This window comes from Notechis scutatus, chromosome 3, assembly GCF_049901735.1.
Source record: "Notechis scutatus isolate UNSWTSFEM ecotype Mainland chromosome 3, rNotScu1.2, whole genome shotgun sequence".
In the NCBI taxonomy this organism is placed as follows: domain Eukaryota; kingdom Metazoa; phylum Chordata; class Lepidosauria; order Squamata; family Elapidae; genus Notechis; species Notechis scutatus.
Genome location: NC_142011.1, coordinates 209,494,303 through 209,513,591, shown reverse-complemented (window position 1 = coordinate 209,513,591; position 19,289 = coordinate 209,494,303). Strand labels below are relative to the sequence as shown.

At 48.9% G+C, this 19,289-nt stretch overlaps 1 protein-coding gene across 3 annotated transcripts in view; it reads right to left on the bottom strand.

Moving 5' to 3' along the window:
• The window catches only part of EFR3A (EFR3 homolog A), a 61,597-nt gene that overhangs the window by 32,070 nt on the left and 10,238 nt on the right, over positions 1–19,289 (bottom strand). For 2 of the 3 annotated variants that reach the window (XM_087958916.1, XM_087958917.1), the window contains 9 exons: positions 17,711–17,763; positions 12,396–12,472; positions 10,929–11,056; positions 9,698–9,848; positions 8,891–9,012; positions 6,155–6,304; positions 5,310–5,444; positions 4,322–4,400; positions 1,177–1,312 (listed from right to left, as the gene is read on the bottom strand). In XM_087958916.1, coding sequence (XP_087815042.1) covers positions 1,177–1,312; positions 4,322–4,400; positions 5,310–5,444; positions 6,155–6,304; positions 8,891–9,012; positions 9,698–9,848; positions 10,929–11,056; positions 12,396–12,472; positions 17,711–17,723 — 991 coding nt within the window. In that variant the 5' untranslated portion in view covers positions 17,724–17,763. Of the gene's footprint in view, positions 1–1,176; positions 1,313–4,321; positions 4,401–5,309; positions 5,445–6,154; positions 6,305–8,890; positions 9,013–9,697; positions 9,849–10,928; positions 11,057–12,395; positions 12,473–14,059; positions 14,381–17,710; positions 17,764–19,289 lie in introns of those variants that run through there. The other variant, XM_087958915.1, reaches the window with a different exon arrangement.

The window sequence follows — 19,289 nt, the reverse complement described above, 5'->3', positions numbered from 1 at the left end:
TGGGACCAGGGGGACCACGCAACAACAGTTGCAAATGTAAAAAGCAGTCCTAAGTCCCTTTTTTCAATGCTGTTGTAACTGAACAGTCGAACAGCCACTAAATGAATGGTTGTAAGTCAAGGACTACCTATCCACAGGAGGAAGCCACATATCCAAGGGCACATTCCTAACAACCAGCCAGCTGTTGTAGCCTGTGGGCCACCAGTCTCTCCAGCAGCCAAATCAGAGGAGGAGGAGGAGGAGGAGGAGGAGGAGGAGGAGGAGGAGGAGGAGGCGTGGGAGTCAGGATCAACATCAAGGCCACCTGAGAGCTCCGAGGGGGAAGAGGGAATGGAGCTGGCAGAGAGAGAGAAAGAGAGAGAGAGACAGAGGTGGGGCCTGGACCGTCCATCAGCCCTTAGATGGAGAGTCTACAGCCTCCAGGCTGATGAGGAAGAGAAGGAACAGCCGGGTCCAGTGCCTGACGCTCGGATGCACAGAAGGCAGAGGAGAGGAGGGCAGTGGAAATCTATGGGCCGGTCCTCGGGACGCAAGAGCCACGGCTGCTAGTGAAGCCCCACCCTAGCTCTGGGGATAAAAGGCAGGGGGCGGAGATGAATAGATGTGTCAGACAGCTATTCATCTTCCAGCCAGACAGTCTTGTTAGCCTGCGGTGAGAGATAAACTTTTCGCCGAGGAGAGGAGAGCAGTGGAAATCTAGGGGCCAGTCCTCAGGACGGAAGAGCCACTGCTGCTAGTGAAGCCCCATTCTAGCTCTGGGGACAAAAGGTGGAGATGAATAGATGTGGCAGACAACTACTCATCTTCCGGATGGACAAACTTGTTAGCCTGTGGTGAGAGAGAAACTTTTCGCCAAGGAGAGGAGAGCAGTGGAAATCTATGGGCCGGTCCTCGGGACGGAAGAGCCACTGCTGCTAGCGAAGCCCCACCCTAGCTCTGGGGATAAAAGGCAGGGGGTGGAGATGAATAGATGTGGCAGATAACTCTTCATCTCCCTGCTGGACAGATTTATTAGCCTGCGGTGAGAGAGAAACTTTTTGCCAGGGCTCCTAATTAAAGGAATCTTTTTTGAGTTCACATCAGAGGGTCTGTAGTGTTTGGGGATCTGGGTCAGAACCCCAGCCCTTTGTGTCCCTCTCCCAAAACTGCACGCCAGGCAGAGCTGACTGGACTCACCGATGGATCCCTTGGCCGCGATGGCCACCGCCTCCAGCAGGACTTGGATGATCCCAGCTCGAACGCGGGGCGAGTCTCGCTTGCAGCTGTCCAGGTGTGCCAGGATCTCCTGTATCACGTGGTGGGAGTATTGGGCCTTGGAAGGAAACAAAAAGGACACAACATTGGCACCTCTTCCGGGCTAGTAATCAAGACAAAGTCCTCCCCCCGCCTCCAAGGAAGGCAAATGAAATTTTTGTGCCGCCAAGTCCAAATGGAAACCGAAGAACAGGTTTGGGGCGTCCCAGGAAACGAAGAGGAACAGCTGCAAAGTCAAAGGAATAATTTCTAAAGCAGTATTGGTCAACTTTGGCCCCTTGAAGATGGGTGCACTGCCACCCCAGAATCCCCAGCCAGCTTTAAGTTGGGGGACTTCAACCCCAGAATCCCCAGCCAGCACCTTTAAGATGGGGACTTCCGCCCAGAATCCCCAGCCAGCATCTTTAAGTTGGGGGACTTCAACTCCCAGAATCCCCAGCCAGCACCTTTAAGATGGGGGACTTCCGCCCCAGAATCCCCCAGCCAGTGTCTTTAAGATGGGGGGGCTTCCACTCCCAGAATCCCCAGCCAGTGTCTTTAAGATGGGGGCTTCCACCCCAGAATCCCCCAGCCAACATCTTTAAGATTGGGGACTTCCGCCCCCAGAATCCCCAGCCAGTGTCTTTAAGATGAGGAGGCTTCCCCCCAGAATCCCCCAGCCAGCATCTTTAAGTTGGGGGCTTCAACTCCCAGAATCCCCCAGCCAGCATCTTTAAGATGGGGGACTTCCACTCCCAGAATCCCCAGCCAACATCTTTAAGATGGGGACTTCCGCCCCAGAATCCCCAGCCAGTGTCTTTAAGATGGGGGACTTCAACTCCCAGAACTCCTCAGCCAGCATCTTTAAGTTGGGGACTTCAACTCCCAGAATCCCCAGCCAGCATCTTTAAGATGGGGGGACTTCAACTCCCAGAATCCCCAGCCAGCATCTTTAAGTTGGGGGACTTCAACTCCCAGAATCCCCCAGCCAGCATCTTTAAGTTGGGGGACTTCAACTCCCAGAATCCCCAGCCAGCATCTTTAAGTTGGGGGACTTCCACTCCCAGAATCCCCAGCCAGTGTCTTTAAGATGGGGGGCTTCCACTCCCAGAATCCCCAGCCAGCATCTTTAAGATGGGGGACTTCAACTCCCAGAATCCCCAGCCAGCATCTTTAAGTTGGGGGCTTCCACTCCCAGAATCCCCAGCCAGTGTCTTTAAGATGGGGGGCTTCCACTCCCAGAATCCCCCAGCCAACATCTTTAAGATTGGGGACTTCCGCCCCCAGAATCCCCCAGCCAGTGTCTTTAAGATGAGGAGGCTTCCGCCCCAGAATCCCCCAGCCAGCATCTTTGTTGGGGGCTTCAACTCCCAGAATCCCCAGCCAGCATCTTTAAGATGGGGACTTCCACTCCCAGAATCCCCCAGCCAACATCTTTAAGATGGGGGATCCCCAGAATCCCCCAGCCAGTGTCTTTAAGATGGGGACTTCAACTCCCAGAACTCCTCAGCCAGCATCTTTAAGTTGGGGGGACTTCAACTCCCAGAATCCCCAGCCAGCATCTTTAAGATAGGGAGACTTCAACTCCCAGAATCCCCCAGCCAGCATCTTTAAGTTGGGGGACTTCAACTCCCAGAATCCCCCAGCCAGCATCTTTAAGTTGGGGGACTTCAACTCCCAGAATCCCCCAGCCAGCATCTTTAAGATGGGGGGACTTCCACTCCCAGAATCCCCCAGCCAGTGTCTTTAAGATGGGGGGGCTTCCACTCCCAGAATCCCCCAGCCAGCATCTTTAAGATGGGGGGACTTCAACTCCCAGAATCCCCCAGCCAGCATCTTTAAGTTGGGGGGATTTCAGCGCTGGCTGGGGAATTCTGGGAGTTGAAATCCACCCATCTTCAAGGCGCCAAGGTTGACCAACACTGCTTTAAAGACTCACAACCACAACTGAGCCCATTTTGTTAAACGTTTCCATTTGTTAAGCGAGACATTCATTAAGTGAGTATTGCCCAGTGTTACGAGCTCTCTTCCACCATTGTAAAGTGAATCCTTGATATCGTTATGTTACTAACAGAGCTGTTAAATGAATTTGGCTTCCCCACGGACTCTGCCTGTGAGACGGTCGCAAAAGGGAATCATGCAACCCCCCTGGGACAATGCAACCGTCATAAGTCCATGCCAGTTGCCAAGCCTCTGAATTTCGATCACGTGATTATGGGGGGGGGATGCTGCAACGGTTGTAAGTGTGAAAAATGGTCATAAGTCACTTTTTTCAGTGCCGTTGTAACTCCGGTCACTAAATGAACGGTTGTAATTCGAGGACTAGCTGTATGTCAAGGCATGAAAGAAAGCTCAGTTTTCAGTGGCTAATAAAAAGTAGGAAAGCTTTCGTAGTAAAAGGAATGATATCTAGAATATGATCGGTGTAAAAACAACATTGAAATACTGAATAATTTTATAATGAAAGATTCTCATTCAACAAAATGTATGGATTATTATTAGAAGCTTGTCAAAGGTAAATATGTTGAATATTATTTTATTTGTATTAAAATGTGATTAGAAAGGGAATATTTCTAAATATAACAGTGGCACAATTAAAAATTAGAAAGGGGACAAACAATGGAAGATTATCATTCAATATAAATATGTGTATCACTATTAGAAACTCTATAAGTCTGTTAAATACAACAAATATGATTATTAATGTTTTTTATAGTAAAAGGAGTGATATTTGGAATATGGAGATTGGCATAAAAATAACATACTGAAAGACCGAATAATCAAATCATGAAAGATTATAATTCAACAAAATATGTGCATTATTACTAAAACTATATAAGATTGTCAACTGTAGTAAATATGAAGAATATTATTTTTATTTGTACTAAAATGTAAGACACTCAGGTGCCACACTGTTCACACAACCATGTGTTTGTAAAAATATTTTTAAAAACCTAATTAGGAGGAGGAGGACACACACACACACACACTCAAAGATGGCGTTAGCCATAAGAAAAATTTCACACCAATGAAAGTGCCCTCCGGCTGCAAAGAAGGTCTTACCTGGGCTTGAATAGGGCAGACTTACCTGGATGGAGTACATGATGATTTTAAAGCAATGGACGGCAAATTCATTTGGGTCCCATAGTTTGTGATGGCCTAAATGTCTGTTCAAAACAAATGATTTGTCTGTCAGTGCTACGGTGCGCACTGATGACGTTACCTAGTTGGGTCATGAAACGTCTGTAAGAAACCAAGCTCAGAGAGCACCAAGGACCTCTCAGTCTCCCTCCTCCCCCCCTTCCTCTTCCTTCCTCCTCCTCCTTCTCCTCCCCTTCCTCTTCTTCTTTCTCCTCCCTTTTCCTTCACCTCTTTCTTCCTCCTCCTCCTCCCCTTCTTCCTCCTCCTCCTCTACCTTCCTCCTCCTTCTCCTCTCATTCCTCCTTCTCTTCCTCTTCCCGAACTCCATTCCCTTCTAGCACTGATGACGTTACCTAGTTGGGTCATGAAACGTCTGTAAGAAACCAAGCTCAGAGAGTGCCAAGGACCCTTCAGTCTCCCTCCTCCTCCCTCCCTTCCTCTTCCTTCCTCTTCTTCCTTTCTCCTCCCCCTTCCTCCACCTCTTTCTTCCTCCTCCTCCACCTTCTTCCTCCTCCTCCTCCTCCTCTACCTTCTTCCTCCTCCTCCTCCTCCTCCTTCTCCTTCCCGAACTCCATTCCCTTCTAGCACTGATGATGCTTCCTAGTTGGATCATGAAACATCTGCAAGGAAACCGCCGAGCTCAGAGAGCGCCCAGGAGCCCTCCCTTAATTCACGTCCGTCCAATACCGACTCCAGAGGGAAAGTTAAACAGTGAGGGGTGAGGCTGCATAGTCCGTGGCCAGGTTCTCTTCGCCACCCTGCTTTTTAGTTCTTCCTATGAGCCAGTCCAGTTTGCAAACATGGACTGACACAGAATGAAGCAGAAATCGGAAGGACTTGGGAGGAGCCCTTGTGTCAGGGGCTGCAGCTGTCCTGCCCCGCTTATCTCTCAACTCCTAGCAAAAACCCCAAAGGTTCTGGAGGATCCCACTTACGCAAAGACCGGCCTGACGGCGTTGCTCATGTTCCCGTAGGTTGCACGGGCCAGCAGTTCTCGGAAGCAGTTCTCGGCCAAGACAGCAGGGTTCTCCTCTTTCTCCCCCGATGGAGAAGCAGGTGGTCCAATTCGACTGGAAGGAAAAGAGACGCTGCTGGGAGAGGAATGCCAAGCTTGGCAGAGATGCTGAGGGCTACCAGCACTCCCAAAGGAAACATCTGGCTCCCCTGAGCTTCCTTGGCTGCTCTGTGCTCACAGCTGCTGCCACTTTGGAAACCTCAACACTGTTCAACATTGGTCAACATAGGTCAACCGAGGTTAGCACTGCTCAACAGCGGTCACCATTGGTCAACAAAGATTAAACAAAATCAACATCGGTCAATGAAAGGCAACAGAGGTCAACCAAGGTCAATAGTGATCAACCAAGATCAACAGTGGTGGACATTGGTCAGTTGAGATAAAGAGAGTTCAACAGTGGTCAACATTAGTCAATGGTGGGCAACTGAGGTCAACAGTGGTCAAATATTGGTCAACTGAGGTCAACCAAAATCAACAGCGGTCATCATTGGTCCACAAAGTCAACCAAACTCAATACTAGTCAATGAAGGTCAGCCAAGGTCAAAAGTGATCCAAAGTGGTCAACCAAGGTCAACAGTGGTCAATTGAGATGAAAAGAGTTTGACAGTGGTTAATGTTAGTCAACTGAGGTCAACAGTGGTCTGTACTGGTCAACCGTGGTCAACAGAACTCATGATTAATCAACATTGGTCAATTGAGGTCAACCAAGGTCATGGGGAAGCTCAAAGGGGGAAGAAGACACAGCCTTCCTCAAGGCAGACATACCCCTCAAGGTCTTCCGTCTTCTGCATGTTGAAAAGCAGGGAGGGGACGATCTTGTCCATGTGTTGAGGCTCCCAGATGGTGGCCCGGAGCTCATCATTCACAGTCTTCCTCACGACTCCCTGGATGCCCCTGATGCCGGCGATCCGGATCCTTGCGGGAAGAGGCAGAAATGTTAGGCAACTCAAGGGAACGGGTGAATGGGTGACCAATTGCCCTGCCAGTCCCATTTCCAAATCAAATCCTGTGCGGGAAGACGGGGTGGGGTCTGGTGAAGCGATATTGGGGGGAGGACGGACAGAAAACATGCCAAGAGAAGTCAGCACATTTGCTGCTCCTTGACTTACTTGTAGCAGTTAAGTTACTAGCCCCCTTTCTTTTTATTGCTCAAGCTGCCACTTGCAGAAACCAGAACAAGAGGATTGGAAGGGACTTCGGAGGTCTTCTAGTCCAACAACCGCCTGCTCAAGCAGGAGATCCTGGACCATTCCAGACAAATGGCTGTCCCATCTTTTCTTAAAAGAGCTGTGGTGGTGTTGCGATGACCCAGAGCGTAACACAAACGTAACCAAATCCAAAACGTAAATAAATGTCCTTCAATGCCTCCAACTTGGCCCCACTGTTCAATAATTCTCAGCTGGAGATAAAACGTATTCAAAAATAGTCTTCAAAAGAGAGCAATACAGTCCGAACTTAATGAGAAGATAAGAGGTGAAATAAAAAACCAAAACAAACTACAATGAAGGAATTTCCACAATGGAGCAGGATAAATATTTATCCAATTCACAAGGCACAGTCTGGGGGAAAGATGCCAACCAAGATAACTTCAGACCAAAATTAAACACGCTTTGTTTCCAGCGTTTGCCAGTACCCAGGTCCAAACTCTTATTCAGTTGTCACACCTGCAGCCCACGAAGAGGATCAAGGCCCTCTCCTCCCGAGGAGACCATGTCTCTCCTTTATCCTCTCCTCCCTGCGTGCCCTAGGATGGATAACGGATGGGCCTGGGTCCTCCTCTGACTGCTCAGCCGGCCTCCGCCCTTCCCCAGTCTCCTCCACCACCTCCGGAGCCACATTCCCACTCCCTGTCGGCTGTTCCTCCTCGCCCTCAGAGTCCGTCTCCGCCAGGGGCCTGACAGGTGCAGTGGTTAGAATGCAGTGCTGCAGGCTAACTTGGCTCACACTGCCAGGAGTTCGAATCCCTCAATCCCGACTGACTCAAGGTTGACTTGGCCTTTTGTCCTTCCAAGGTCCGTAAAAGGAGGACCCAGATTGTTGGACGCCAGAGGCCAAACCTCTTAAGAACTAAGGAGAAACTTCCTAAGAGTGAGGACAATCAACCAGTGGAACAGGAGTTGCCTTCAGAAGTTCTGGCTGCTTCATCCCTGGAGGCTTTTACGAAGAGACGGGACATTTGTCTGAAATGGTATATAGTCTCCTGCCTGGGGCAGGGGGCTGGACTAGAAGACCTCCAAGGTCCCTTCCAACTCTGTTATTTTATTCTATTCTGATCTGTTCTGTAGCAGGTGGATATGTATAAATATATATATAGCATATTGTGTGTGCGTGCGTGTGTGTGTGCATGGAAAAAAGTGATCCTTTTTATCTAAAAAGGGATAAAACCGTGTTTGGCTGAGATTCATTGGAGAGAGATTCTTGTTTCTCTAACTTAAGAAACAATCGGAAAGCTCACAACTCATTCACAACCACGCTGTCAGGATTCCAGCAATCGCCCTAATGAAGTCATGATCCTTGAGCCCAACTTCAAAAAACTTTGAAGGATTCATTAGAGGAGACATACTGGCCCTGCCCTGGATGAAGCCAACTCTGGCCTACGTCATTTACAGTCCCCTGGGACCCTGTTTCCCCCCCCCCCCCCACTGGGTGTGTCATAAATCAGATTCTCCAACTGAGCCCATTCACAGGCTGGGTGTCATCCATCACGTTCTCCAATTAAATATATTCAGGGTTGCCATCTGGCCGTTTTTCCAGCCAAATTCGAGAAATCTGGCTGTATTTCTATCTGCTTGGCCGTGAAAAAATGATGTCTCCGGCTAAATCGGAAATTTGGCCGTACGAAAGTTGCTTGGCCGTGAAATCAGCCAGATGGCAACCCAGCCGCTCTCCTTCCCTTGCGCATGCGTGTCACCATGAGCAAAAGGAGGACAAGCGCATCCTCTCAGTTCTCCGACATGCCCGCTTCCTCTCAACTCCCGTCACACACCCCTTCGGGACCTTGGTACCCGGCCACGCCCCCTTCCCGCCTGTGACCCGAGCAGGCGGCTCCTCCTCCATCAACACCACACCCATTCCTATTACGGCTCGTTCCAACGCCACGCCCTCGGCTTCCCCACCCATCCCGAGCTCTCCTTCCCTCGCGCATGCGCGTCACCATGAGCAAAAGGACAAGCGCGTCCTCTGGCGCTCTCCTTCCCTCGCGCATGCGCGTCACCATGAGCAAAAAATAATTTGGCCGAATTTGGCTGTATTTTGACTTGAGTTTGGCCGCAGAGCCAAACTGCGATCTGGCAACCCTGAATATATTTAGTGGGCAAAAGCTCCGGTAGTTTAGTTACAGTCTTTTAAAGATAAAGAGTTGGAATGTACTTCCGCTTTCCAACTGCTGCACGGCTCTTCCAGATTTCCTTCCTTCCCCCTCCCCCTATTTTTTATGGCAACTACTAAAACAGGCCTAGGAATGTTTTAGGAGTAGTTGACACACGCACGCACGCAACTTACTCGTTCCGTATTTCCGGATCGTCGTGGCAGGAGTGGCACATGGCACTGAAGCGGGAGACGAAGAAGTCGTAGCGGCGGTGATAGGACGGCGTGTCCTCCTCAATGTTTGCAAACTTGACGAACTGCAAGGAAGTGGGGGAAAAGACGAGGCCGGCCGCTGGGTTAGGATCAGAGCAACGACAAGGCTTGTTTGGACTTTTAAGTGACCGTTTGTGTTGCTCATGTTTTGGACTGAATTTCCTCCACTTCAAGGCTGTTCCTGGGAGTGTTTTTTTCTCCAGCCAGAAGGTAGCTTGGACAATGGGGGCCAAGTTGGAGGTATTAAAGCAGGGGTGTCCAACCTTGGCAACTTTAAGGCTTGTGGACTTCAGCTCCCAGAATTCCTCAGCCAGCAAAGCTGGCTGAGGAATTCTGGGAGTTGAAGTCCACAAGCCTTAAAGTTGCCAAGGTTGCAGACCCCTGTATTAAAGGGACTTTCCTTGCTTATCTGACTGGGTTGCCTTTGTGCCACGCCCCTTTGGGTCATCACAGGCGACGTTTAAGACTTGTGGACTCCAACTCCCAGAGTTCCTCAGGCAGCTTTGCCAAAGTCGCCAAGCTTGGAGGGTCTGAGGAACTCTGGGAGTTGAAGTCCACAAGTCTTAAACGTTGCCCAGGTTGGGGACCCCAGTGCTTGGGGGAGGGGGCGGGATTTTGGAAAGAAAAGCTGCTGGCTGCATGGTCCTGCTTTTCCCCTGCGCGACCTGTTTCTCCCCGTTCCTCCACTGCTCGAAGCCCCGAGGCCCAAAGCGGAGAGCGGTCACTTACCGAGTTGGTCCCCAGGACTTGCAGCTGGGGGTCTCCGGACTCCAGCAGTTTGGCCACCATGTGCAGGAAGCTCTCCACGAAGGGCTTGATGCTCTGTGAGTGGCAGGCCATGAGCAGCTGGTCCAGGGCCTCCATGGCAATGAAGACGTACCTGGGCAGCAGCAGGAGAAGGAGAAGGAGATGCTCTGGACCCACCTTGCACCCTGGCCAGCAAGGGCCTCTTCCACCGGGCCTGCCGGGGGGCTCGCTTTGTGCCGAAAGGGCAGGCTCCGTTTCCTCCTTGGACAAAAGGGGTCCCAAAAGAGAGAGAGGAAAGGAGATTCCCCCCCACCCCCTCAAAAGACGACGGGGAAAGCCATAAGGTTTTCGACTCGGGCAGGGGGCTGGACTGGAAGACCTCCAAGGGTCCCTTCCATCCCTATGTTTGTATGACTCTGTGACCTTGGGGTTGGACTAGAAGATCTCCAAGGTCCCTTCCAGCCCTATGTTTCTATGATCTTGGGCAGCAGGATTGGACTAGAAGACCTCCGAGGGCCCTTCCATCCCTATGTTTCTATGACCTTGGAGTTGGATTAGATGCCCTTTAAGACCCTTCCAGACCCATGTTTTTATGATCTTGGGCAGGGGATGGACTAGAAGACCTCCCAGATCCCTTCCATCCCTATGTTTCTGACCTTGGAGTTGGATTAGATGCCCCTAATGACCCTTCCAACCCCATGTTTCTATGATCTTGGGCAGCAGGTTGGACTAGAAGACCTCCGAGGGCCCTTCCATCCCTATGTTTCTATGACCTTGAGTTGATTAGATGCTCTTAATGACCCTTCATCCCCAAGTTTCTATGATCTTGGGCAGGGGATGGGAAGACCTCCCAGATCCCTTCCATCCCTATGTTTCTATGACCTTGGAGTTGGATTAGATGCCCTCTAATGACCCTTCCAGCCCCATGTTTCTATGATCTTGGGCAGGGGGTGGACTGAAGAAGACCTCCCAGCCCCATGTTTCTCGATCTGGGCAGTTCTGAAGGACCCTTCCATCCCTATGTTTCTATGACTCTATGATCTTGGGGTTGGACTAGATGCTCTCTAAGGACCCCTCCAGCCCTATGTTTCAATAAATCTTGGGCAAGGGGTTGGACTAGAAGACCTCCGGGTTCCCTTCAGGGCCTCGGCTTCTGGGGGCTGAAGGCCTCCCTCGCAGGGAGGGGCCTGGGGTGCCCGTAGCGGCCTCTCACCCGTAGCGATGGCGGACGACATCCCGGCTCAGCCTTTCCGCCAGGTAGGCGCCAATCCGGTCCAGCTTCTCGGGGGCCGAGACGGCGTAGAAGGTCAGCTTCTCCATGTCCGATTTGACCAGGCCATCCTGGGGAGGCCGAGGGGACAACCGGGTGGGTCGGGCAGCCGTGGGGAGCTTCCCCCTTGACCGCTCCCGTTGAGGGGGGGCGTCGGCCTCGACACCCCCACCCCCAAAGGGGCAGGCAGAGCGGGGTGGCCAGCCTGAGGCCACTTTAAGTGGGATCTCTGGTGAAAAAACCCCAGAGAGATGGGGGGAGGCAACAGGAGGAGAATAGCCTTGGGGCTCCTGGAGGTTTTGGAAAAGGAGGAGGGAGGGGGGGAGGAGGAGGAGGAAGGGATGGGGGGAGGAGGGAAGGAGGAAGGAGGAGGGGAGGGAGGGAAGAGAGAGGGGAAGGAGGGAGGAAGAGGGGAAGGAATGGGAAAGCAAGGAAGGGAAGGAAGGAGAAAGGAAGAAAGGAAGGGGAGGAGGAAGGAAGGAAGAGGGGAAGGGGGTAAAGGAGAAAGGGAAGGGAGGGGAGGGAGGAATGGAAAAGAGAGAGGAAGAGAGGAATGGGAAAGAGGAAGAGAGGGAGGGGAGGGAAGGAGGAGGAGGGAGAGGGAGGGAGGGAGAAAGAGAGAGGAGGGAGGGAGAAAGAGGGGAAGGGGAAGAGAGAGGGAGGGAGGGAGGGAAACAGAGAGAAAGAAGGGGAAGGAATGGGAGAAGAAGAAGAGGGAAGGAAGGAAGGAGCGGAAGAGGGGAAGGGGGAGGGAAGAGAGAGAGAAGGAGGGAGAAAGAGTGGAGGGGAAGGAATGGGAAAGGGAAAGAAGGAGAAAGGAAGAAAGGAAGGGGAGGAGGGAGGAAGGAATAGCGGAAGGGGGTAAGAGAAAGAGAAAGGGAAGGGGAGGAAAAGGGAGGGAGGGAGGGAGGGAAGGAGGGGAGAGAAGAGAGGGAGGGAAGGAGGGGAGAGAGGAAGGGATGGGAAAGCAAGGGAGGAAGAAAGAGGGGAAGGGGAAGAGGGAGGGAGGGAGGGGCCTGACCCCTATGCTAAAGAACATTCCAGGCTCCTGTATTGAAGCAGAAGGGAAGCGGCTCCTTCGCCCTCAGCCCTTAAGAACAGACTCTTGAAAGGCCACGGCGGTTGTGCACCTGGCCACAAGTCACCTGTCCCTAGCCTTTTTTAAAAAAGGGGGTGGGGGGGTGGGACTGCAATTCCCAGCAGCCACAGCTCCAATGGGAGGGGGGAAAGGGCCCACGGGGTCTTCCCAGCGTAGAGGCTCAGCCAAGGGGAGCAGCCCAAGGAACCAACCTGCCAGGTGCCCGTCTTGCCCAAAAGAAAACCTGGCAGGGCAGGGCTCTGCCCGATGCCCAGGCACTTCCACCCCACGTCCCAACCGCCTAGCGACAGAGCCCCCCCCCCCTCACTCACTTTGGGGTCCTCGGGGAAGATATTGTCCACCAGGCGCTTGTATCGCGGGCGCAGGGCAGCGCAGCAGCAGCAGACTCCTGCGGGAGACACGGGCGGTGAGAAGGGAGATGGCCGGGGAAGGAGAGACCTGTTCCTGAGCCGTCTGCAACTCGGAGGAGACCCATGTTCTTTGCAAGTTTACGAGGTGGAGTAGGGGGCGGCAGGGCAGCCTGTTGTGGTTAGCCGGCAGCAGGTGTGGACGGCCGAGGAGAGCGAGGACTCAGGTGAGGGGCCGGGACCATCAGGGAGTGAACTGCTGCCTTCGGAGATGGTGGGGGCTGGCAGCAGCGATGAGGAGGTTCCCGAGGAGCCTGTGCCAACTGCGCGTGCGTGCAGGACTGCTCGAAGGAAAGAGCAGCTGCATCAGCACAGGCGACTCGGGAGTAAGGCTGCAAGGTGATGGCCCCTCCTTCAAGAAGATAAAAGCCAGCTGTGAAGAGAGCATTCTTTGCAGGAAGCAAAGACATTTTGAAACTCCAGCCTCATGGACACTGCTGTAAAATATTTCTAGGTAACCTTATCTGTTATTCTTGGCAGCCTTGCAGTGTTTTGGCGAGGCCTATGCTTATCAAAGTTAATTACTTTGCAGCAGCCTTTTAACCGGGGTCATTTGGAAAAATCCTTTCTTAGTGAGTCCCTAGAAGCCAAGAGGAACATACGGCCAAATTTCACGTTTGTAGGCTTTACAGTTCTGGAGATTTTGTGGTGATGTGTGAGTGGTATTTCGCATATATGTATGTATGTATGTATGTATGTATGTATGTATGTATGTATGTTAGTTATTCAGCTTTGTTGGGTATTTTCCGGCAGAAACGTTGCTACAACTTTAAAAGCACAACTATAATGACGTGGGAAAATACCCGAACAAAGCTGAATGCCATACATGTAAGTACCAGCGAAAACTTAAGAAAAGATAGATAGATAGATAGATAGATAGATAGATAGATAGATAGAGATAGATAGATAGATAGATAGGTAGGTAGATAGGTAGATAGGTAGATAGGTAGATAGGTAGATAGATATAGATATATAGATATATAGATATATAGATATAGATATATAGATATAGATGATATAGATATATAGATATATAGATATAGATATATAGATATAGATATAGATGATATAGATATAGATGATATAGATATAGATATAGATATAGATATATAGATATATAGATATTGATAGTTAGGTTATAAAGTTGTGATTATTATTCTTGTAAAGGGGCTTCACAAGGTCTCATTCTTATATCTTTAATCGTACAGGATAAGCTACACTAAGTAAAAAGAATGCAATTGAACAGACCCCAAATACTCTGAACCAAATTGTTATCTGGATTCTCCATCACCACCGAGAAGGAAGTCTATTATATCTGTGCATTCAGGTTAAGATAGTGAAATTTACATTAATGTTAGGATCGTTCCCAGCAGTTGCAAATGTGTACGGTGGCAGTAGCGTTTATTCCAATAACATACACTGACATGACAAAACCCTCACCACAACGAACACCAAGAGGAAACTGCACAAAACTCAGCATCCGTTTTGCGCATCGCTGCTCAACTGGCTTTGGAAGAACCCGATCTCCCGTCAGGGACTCGAGGGGAAGAAGGGAACGTGCCACCTACCAAAACAGGCGCAGGGCCCCGGTTCCCAGGCGGGGTTGTAGTCATAAGACCTATCCGGCTCGGCTACGGGAACAGCCACATAGGTCTTCATCCTCGCCAGCCTGGGTCACTCAGCCTTGTGGCTGCCTCTGACTCTCCCGTGCCCTTTCAGCCTGCGCTGAGCACCACTGAATTCGGACACCGGCGTTCAATCCGGATTGGATATCCACACACCCCGATGTTTCCCAGCGCGTGTGCAAAGATTCTGTTAATAATGCAGGACCCTGGAAAGTGGAGACCAGCCGGTGGTGTCCTGTTGGCCTCGTCCTTCTCGTCTGCGCACTTTGCAGCGTGACTCACAACTGGAGCAACGGTGTCACTCCGGAGAGGGGGGGAAAAAAACCACATGCAGGGATGCAGCGTTTACTCGGCGTGAACAACAAAAGCTTCCCAACAAGTTGAAACACATCCTGCGAGCCGCTGGAGAAGAAAGGTCATGGCTGAAACCTCTAATCATCATTAGAAGTTGTGCCACCTCCAAAGAGCGGCTTGCCTTTGCTGTGGCAACAGAGGTGAGTGCGATGGCTTCCATGGGGATGCAAGCTTTCGGCCTCAAAAGGTTTGGGTTTCCATGGGCGGGTGTTTTTCTCTCGCAGCCCCTTTATTTTATTTTATTAACTTATTTATTTTGGCCAAGTTCGGTTAATTTGCCCAGGAGCACTCCGTGTATTTGCAGAGCAACGCAATATAATCATAAGTCCTTGGGAAGTCGAAAGGTAGACAAAGCTGCCAAATCCACTCTGAACATCTGGCTGACTTGATGGCAAACCATTAACAACAACAACTGGAGCACCATTTGAACATCAGTGGAACTGACAAATTTCCCCATCGGTCAATTGCAAAAGGCAGTTTCACTCGGAACAGCTTCCATCTTGCGGTGATAACTGTAACCCCATCAAACAAACCCCACATCTGTCTCTCCCAGGTCCTTGGGAAAGACTCGAGAGGTAGACAAAAATGCAGATCCCGTCTCAACATCTGGCTGGCTGCGCAAAGAACCATAACAGCAATAACTGGAGCACCACTTGAACGCCACTGACAAATTCTCCATCGGTCAATTGCAAAAGGCGGCTTGACTTGGAACAGCTGACATCCTGCGATGAGATCTGTAACATCATCACACCTGCCTATCCCCGAGGAGGGATTCAACAGCAACAGCCAATAGCGCTTAGACTTATATCTCGCTTCCCAGTCCTCTACAGCCCTCTCTTCAGCGGTTTACAAATATCGGCCCATTGTCCTCAACAATTGGGGACCTCATTTTACTGACCGGAAGGATGGAAAGCTGAGTCAACCTTGAGTCGGTCAGGATTGAACTGCTGGCTGTGGGGCAGGGTTAATCCATCCGATAGCCAGGTAAAAAATGCCGAATCCAATCTGAACATCTGGCTGACTGTGCAACCAAGCACAAGAGCAACACACACAAAGGGTTGCTTTTATCCGTAGGATGCGCACAAGTTCTTGTATTATTTTTAGGGAGATTCTTGTGCCCTGAAGCTTCCCTGCCGTGAAGCATTTGCAAAGTCATCTTTAACCAAATATCATTCTACAAAAGCTCTGGAGAAGATTCTTCCGGCCCGAAAGATTTGGGCCAAGGGCTCACATCCTGTTGGAAAAAGGGCCCTTCTGACCATACAGAGGAGCTCACGGCATCCTACAAGCCATCAACAAACTGGGTTCAACTCTAATCCGATCCCGGCTTTTACAAGTCTCCACACTTTCGTAGAATTGTCTCGGCTCTGCATCTGACGCGCTACTGCCCTTCGCCTGCTCTGAAGGGTTCCAGCTGCCCTTCCTGTCGCCAATGCGGAGTTTTCTTTTGGAAGATATATTCTCATCGTGCCCAGAGAGAGAAATACCTGCCTCTACCCAGGATCGAACTCATAGCCTCCTGACTGTGAGGCAAGAACTCCACCTCTAGGCCACCAAACCACTTCGTCCAAGGACAGGAATGCCTATTTTATAACGAGAAGCCCGTCCAGGGGTCTCTAGTTGGAGCCAAGCAAGAGAGGCGACAAAAAGGCCAGCGGAATCGGTTCACGCAAGGCCCGGTATTGTAAAACTTCAAGGGGGACCAAAGTTTCCTCCTCAGAAAACCTCTCGGGAACATGGCGGTCCAAAGCCTCCCTGTCAAAGTCCCTCTGGGCCACCGCGAGGGGGGGGGGAAAGCTACCGTTCACATCAAAACAACGACTTTTCCTTGGCAAAAATAATAATAATAATAGTTTTGGAAAAGAAAAGATGCTCACTTGCCTCCAGAAGCTGTAAATACTCCAACACTGGAAGTTTTTAAGAAGAGACTGGAGAGCCACTTGTCTGAAGTGGTTATAGGGTTTCCTGCCTAGGCAGGGGGTTGGACTAGAAGACCTCAAGGGTCCCTTCCAGCTCTGTTATTCTATTCTTTTCTATTCTCTATTCTTTTTCATTCTATTTTCTATTCTATTCCCTATTCTATTCTATTCTCTATACTTTCATTCTATTTTCTATTCTTTTCTATTCTCTATTCTATTCTCTATTCTTTTCCATTCTATTTTCTATTCTATTCTATTCCCTATTCTTTTCTATTCTATTCCCTATTCTTTTCTATCTGTATTCTTCCATTCTATTTTCTATTCTATTCCTTATTCTTTTCTTTTCTATTCTCTATTCTTCCATTCTATTTTCTATTCTTTTCTATTCTCTATTCTTTTCCATTCTATTTTTGATTCTTTTTTCTATTCTCTATTCTATTCTCTTATTTATTCTCTATTCTATTCTATTCTCTATTCTTTTCCACTTTATTTTCTATTCTTTTCTATTCTATTCTCTATTGTGTTCTATTCTATATTTATTCTCTGTTCTATTTTCTATTCTTTTCCATTCTATTTTCTATTCTTTTCTATTCTCTATTCTATTCTATTTATCCTTTTCTATTCTTTTCTATTTTCTATTCTCTATTCTTTTCCATTCTATTTTCTATTCTTTTCCACTCTATTTTCTATTCTTTTCTATTCTCTTTTCTATTCTATTCTATTCTATTTTTATTCTCTATTCTATTCTATTCATTCTTTTCCATTCTATTTTCTATTCTTTTCCATTCTATTCTCTGTTCTTTTCCACTTTATTATCTATTCTTTTCTATTCTCTATTCTATTCTGAGACACTAAAAGCAAATGAGCACAGGCAGGTGTAGCTGAAGCACCTGCTCCAAAGTCTCTATACGATGATGAACTCCTTCATTGACATTTTGAATTGGGCATCCGCTTCTTTTCTCGGGTGAAAATGTGCCTCAATCTCCCCTGCTCTTATCAAATCCTTTTGATTTGAACAATAAACATTCACATAATTCAACTGTCCATTCCGCCTATAAGCTTTCTCTGGCGTTGCAGAGACTGACTGCAAATTACAGCATGGGAACATTTCCCCTTAGGGATTGTTTTAGCTGCCAAGCAAATAAAAAATTGTTAATACCTTTCCAGGTAATAATTACCCAGATTCTGGCGGTTAAGGTGGGCGTGAATCCAGAGATTTAGCTTCAGAAATAACCACCGTATTTCTCCTCAACCCCATCATTTTTGCCAGGAGCTTAAAAGAGTCCATGCACATAATTATTTAATAGAATTCTGTACTCACGTCCTGGCATCATGAATCGGTCATTCGGCCTCTATTTCCCACATGCTGATAATCTGCAAGAAAGAAAAGAAGAAGAAGAAAAAACAGACGTCAGAATCGTTTCATTGATAACTGATAGCTTTACCATCAATTACGGAGAGTCCTCAACTTACAACGGTTCGCTTAGTGTCCGTTCGAAGTGACAAAGGCACTGGGGGGAGGGGGAATTGACTTCGCAGCATCTCCGTGGTCAGGTGATCAAACTACAGAGGATTGGAAACTGGCATGTACTTATGACGGTTGACTGTCCCAGGATTACCGTGTTTCCCCCAAAATAATATATATATTTCTTATATATATATCTTGTCTTATATATATTTTTGGCCACCAAAAAAAGGCACCAGGTCTTATTTTGGGGGGATACCATTTACTGACTAGCCTCACTTGTGTGCGTCGCACCTGGCCTCCTTTTCGCTGTCCGAGGCCTTCAGGAACCTCTTCTTCTGCGACCAGCTTTCCTGAAGGCCTTTGCAGTCGGTAACAGAGCTTTGGATCGATCCTGAGCTCTGTTATCAGCTCCAGAGGACTTTTCTGAAGCCTTGCCAGCCTTGCTGGCTGCAGAAGAAATGGGCCGGCAAGGCAGGTGTCGGGGTGTGTGAGTCCTGGCTACACCTGTCCACAGGTAAGTAGTATGGCAGCTCCACCCCATCCCTACTGTAGCTTAATATTTACCTGTCCACTCTGAAGTGGGGGAGAGATCTCAATTAGGGCTTATTTGGGGGGGTAGGGCTTATATTGGGCACACGTGTAAAAAAAAAATCAAGATAGGATTTACTTTCAAGGTAGGTCCTATTTTGGGGAAACAGGGTGTGTGATCCCCTTTTGTGATCCTCTGACAAGCAAAGTCATTGGGGAAGCCAGATTACTTAACAAACCATGAATCTGGTTTCCCTGTTGCCTTTGCTTGTCAGAAGGTCGTGACCTCGGGACACTCAACCATCAGAAGTACATGCCAGTTTCCAAGCCTCTGAAGTGTGCGATCACATGACCATCAGGCTACTGCAGGTGTAAAAACCGGTCATAGCTTTTTTTTTTCAGTGTTGTTGTAACTTTGGTCACTAAACCAATCATTGTAAATTTGAGGACCGCTAACTGATATACACTGCTCAAAAAAATAAAGGGAACACAAAAATAAGACATCCTAGATCTGAATGAATGAAATATTCTTATTAAATACTTTGTTCATTACATAGTTGAATGTGCTGACAACAAAATCACACAAAAATTATCAATGGAAATCAAATATAGCAACCCATGGAGGTCTGGATTTGGAGTTACACTCAAAATTAAAGTGGAAAAAAAACACTACAGGCTGATCCAACGTTGATGTAATGTCCTTAAAACAAGTCAAAATGAGGCTCAGTAGTGTGTATGACCTCCCTACAACACCTGGGCATGCTCCTGATGAGGTGGTAGATGGTCTCCTGAGGGATCTCCTCCCACACCTGGACTAAAGCATCCCCCAACTCCTGGACAGACTGTGGTGCAACGTGGCGTTGGTGGATGGAGCGAGACATGATGTCCCAGATGTGCTCAATTG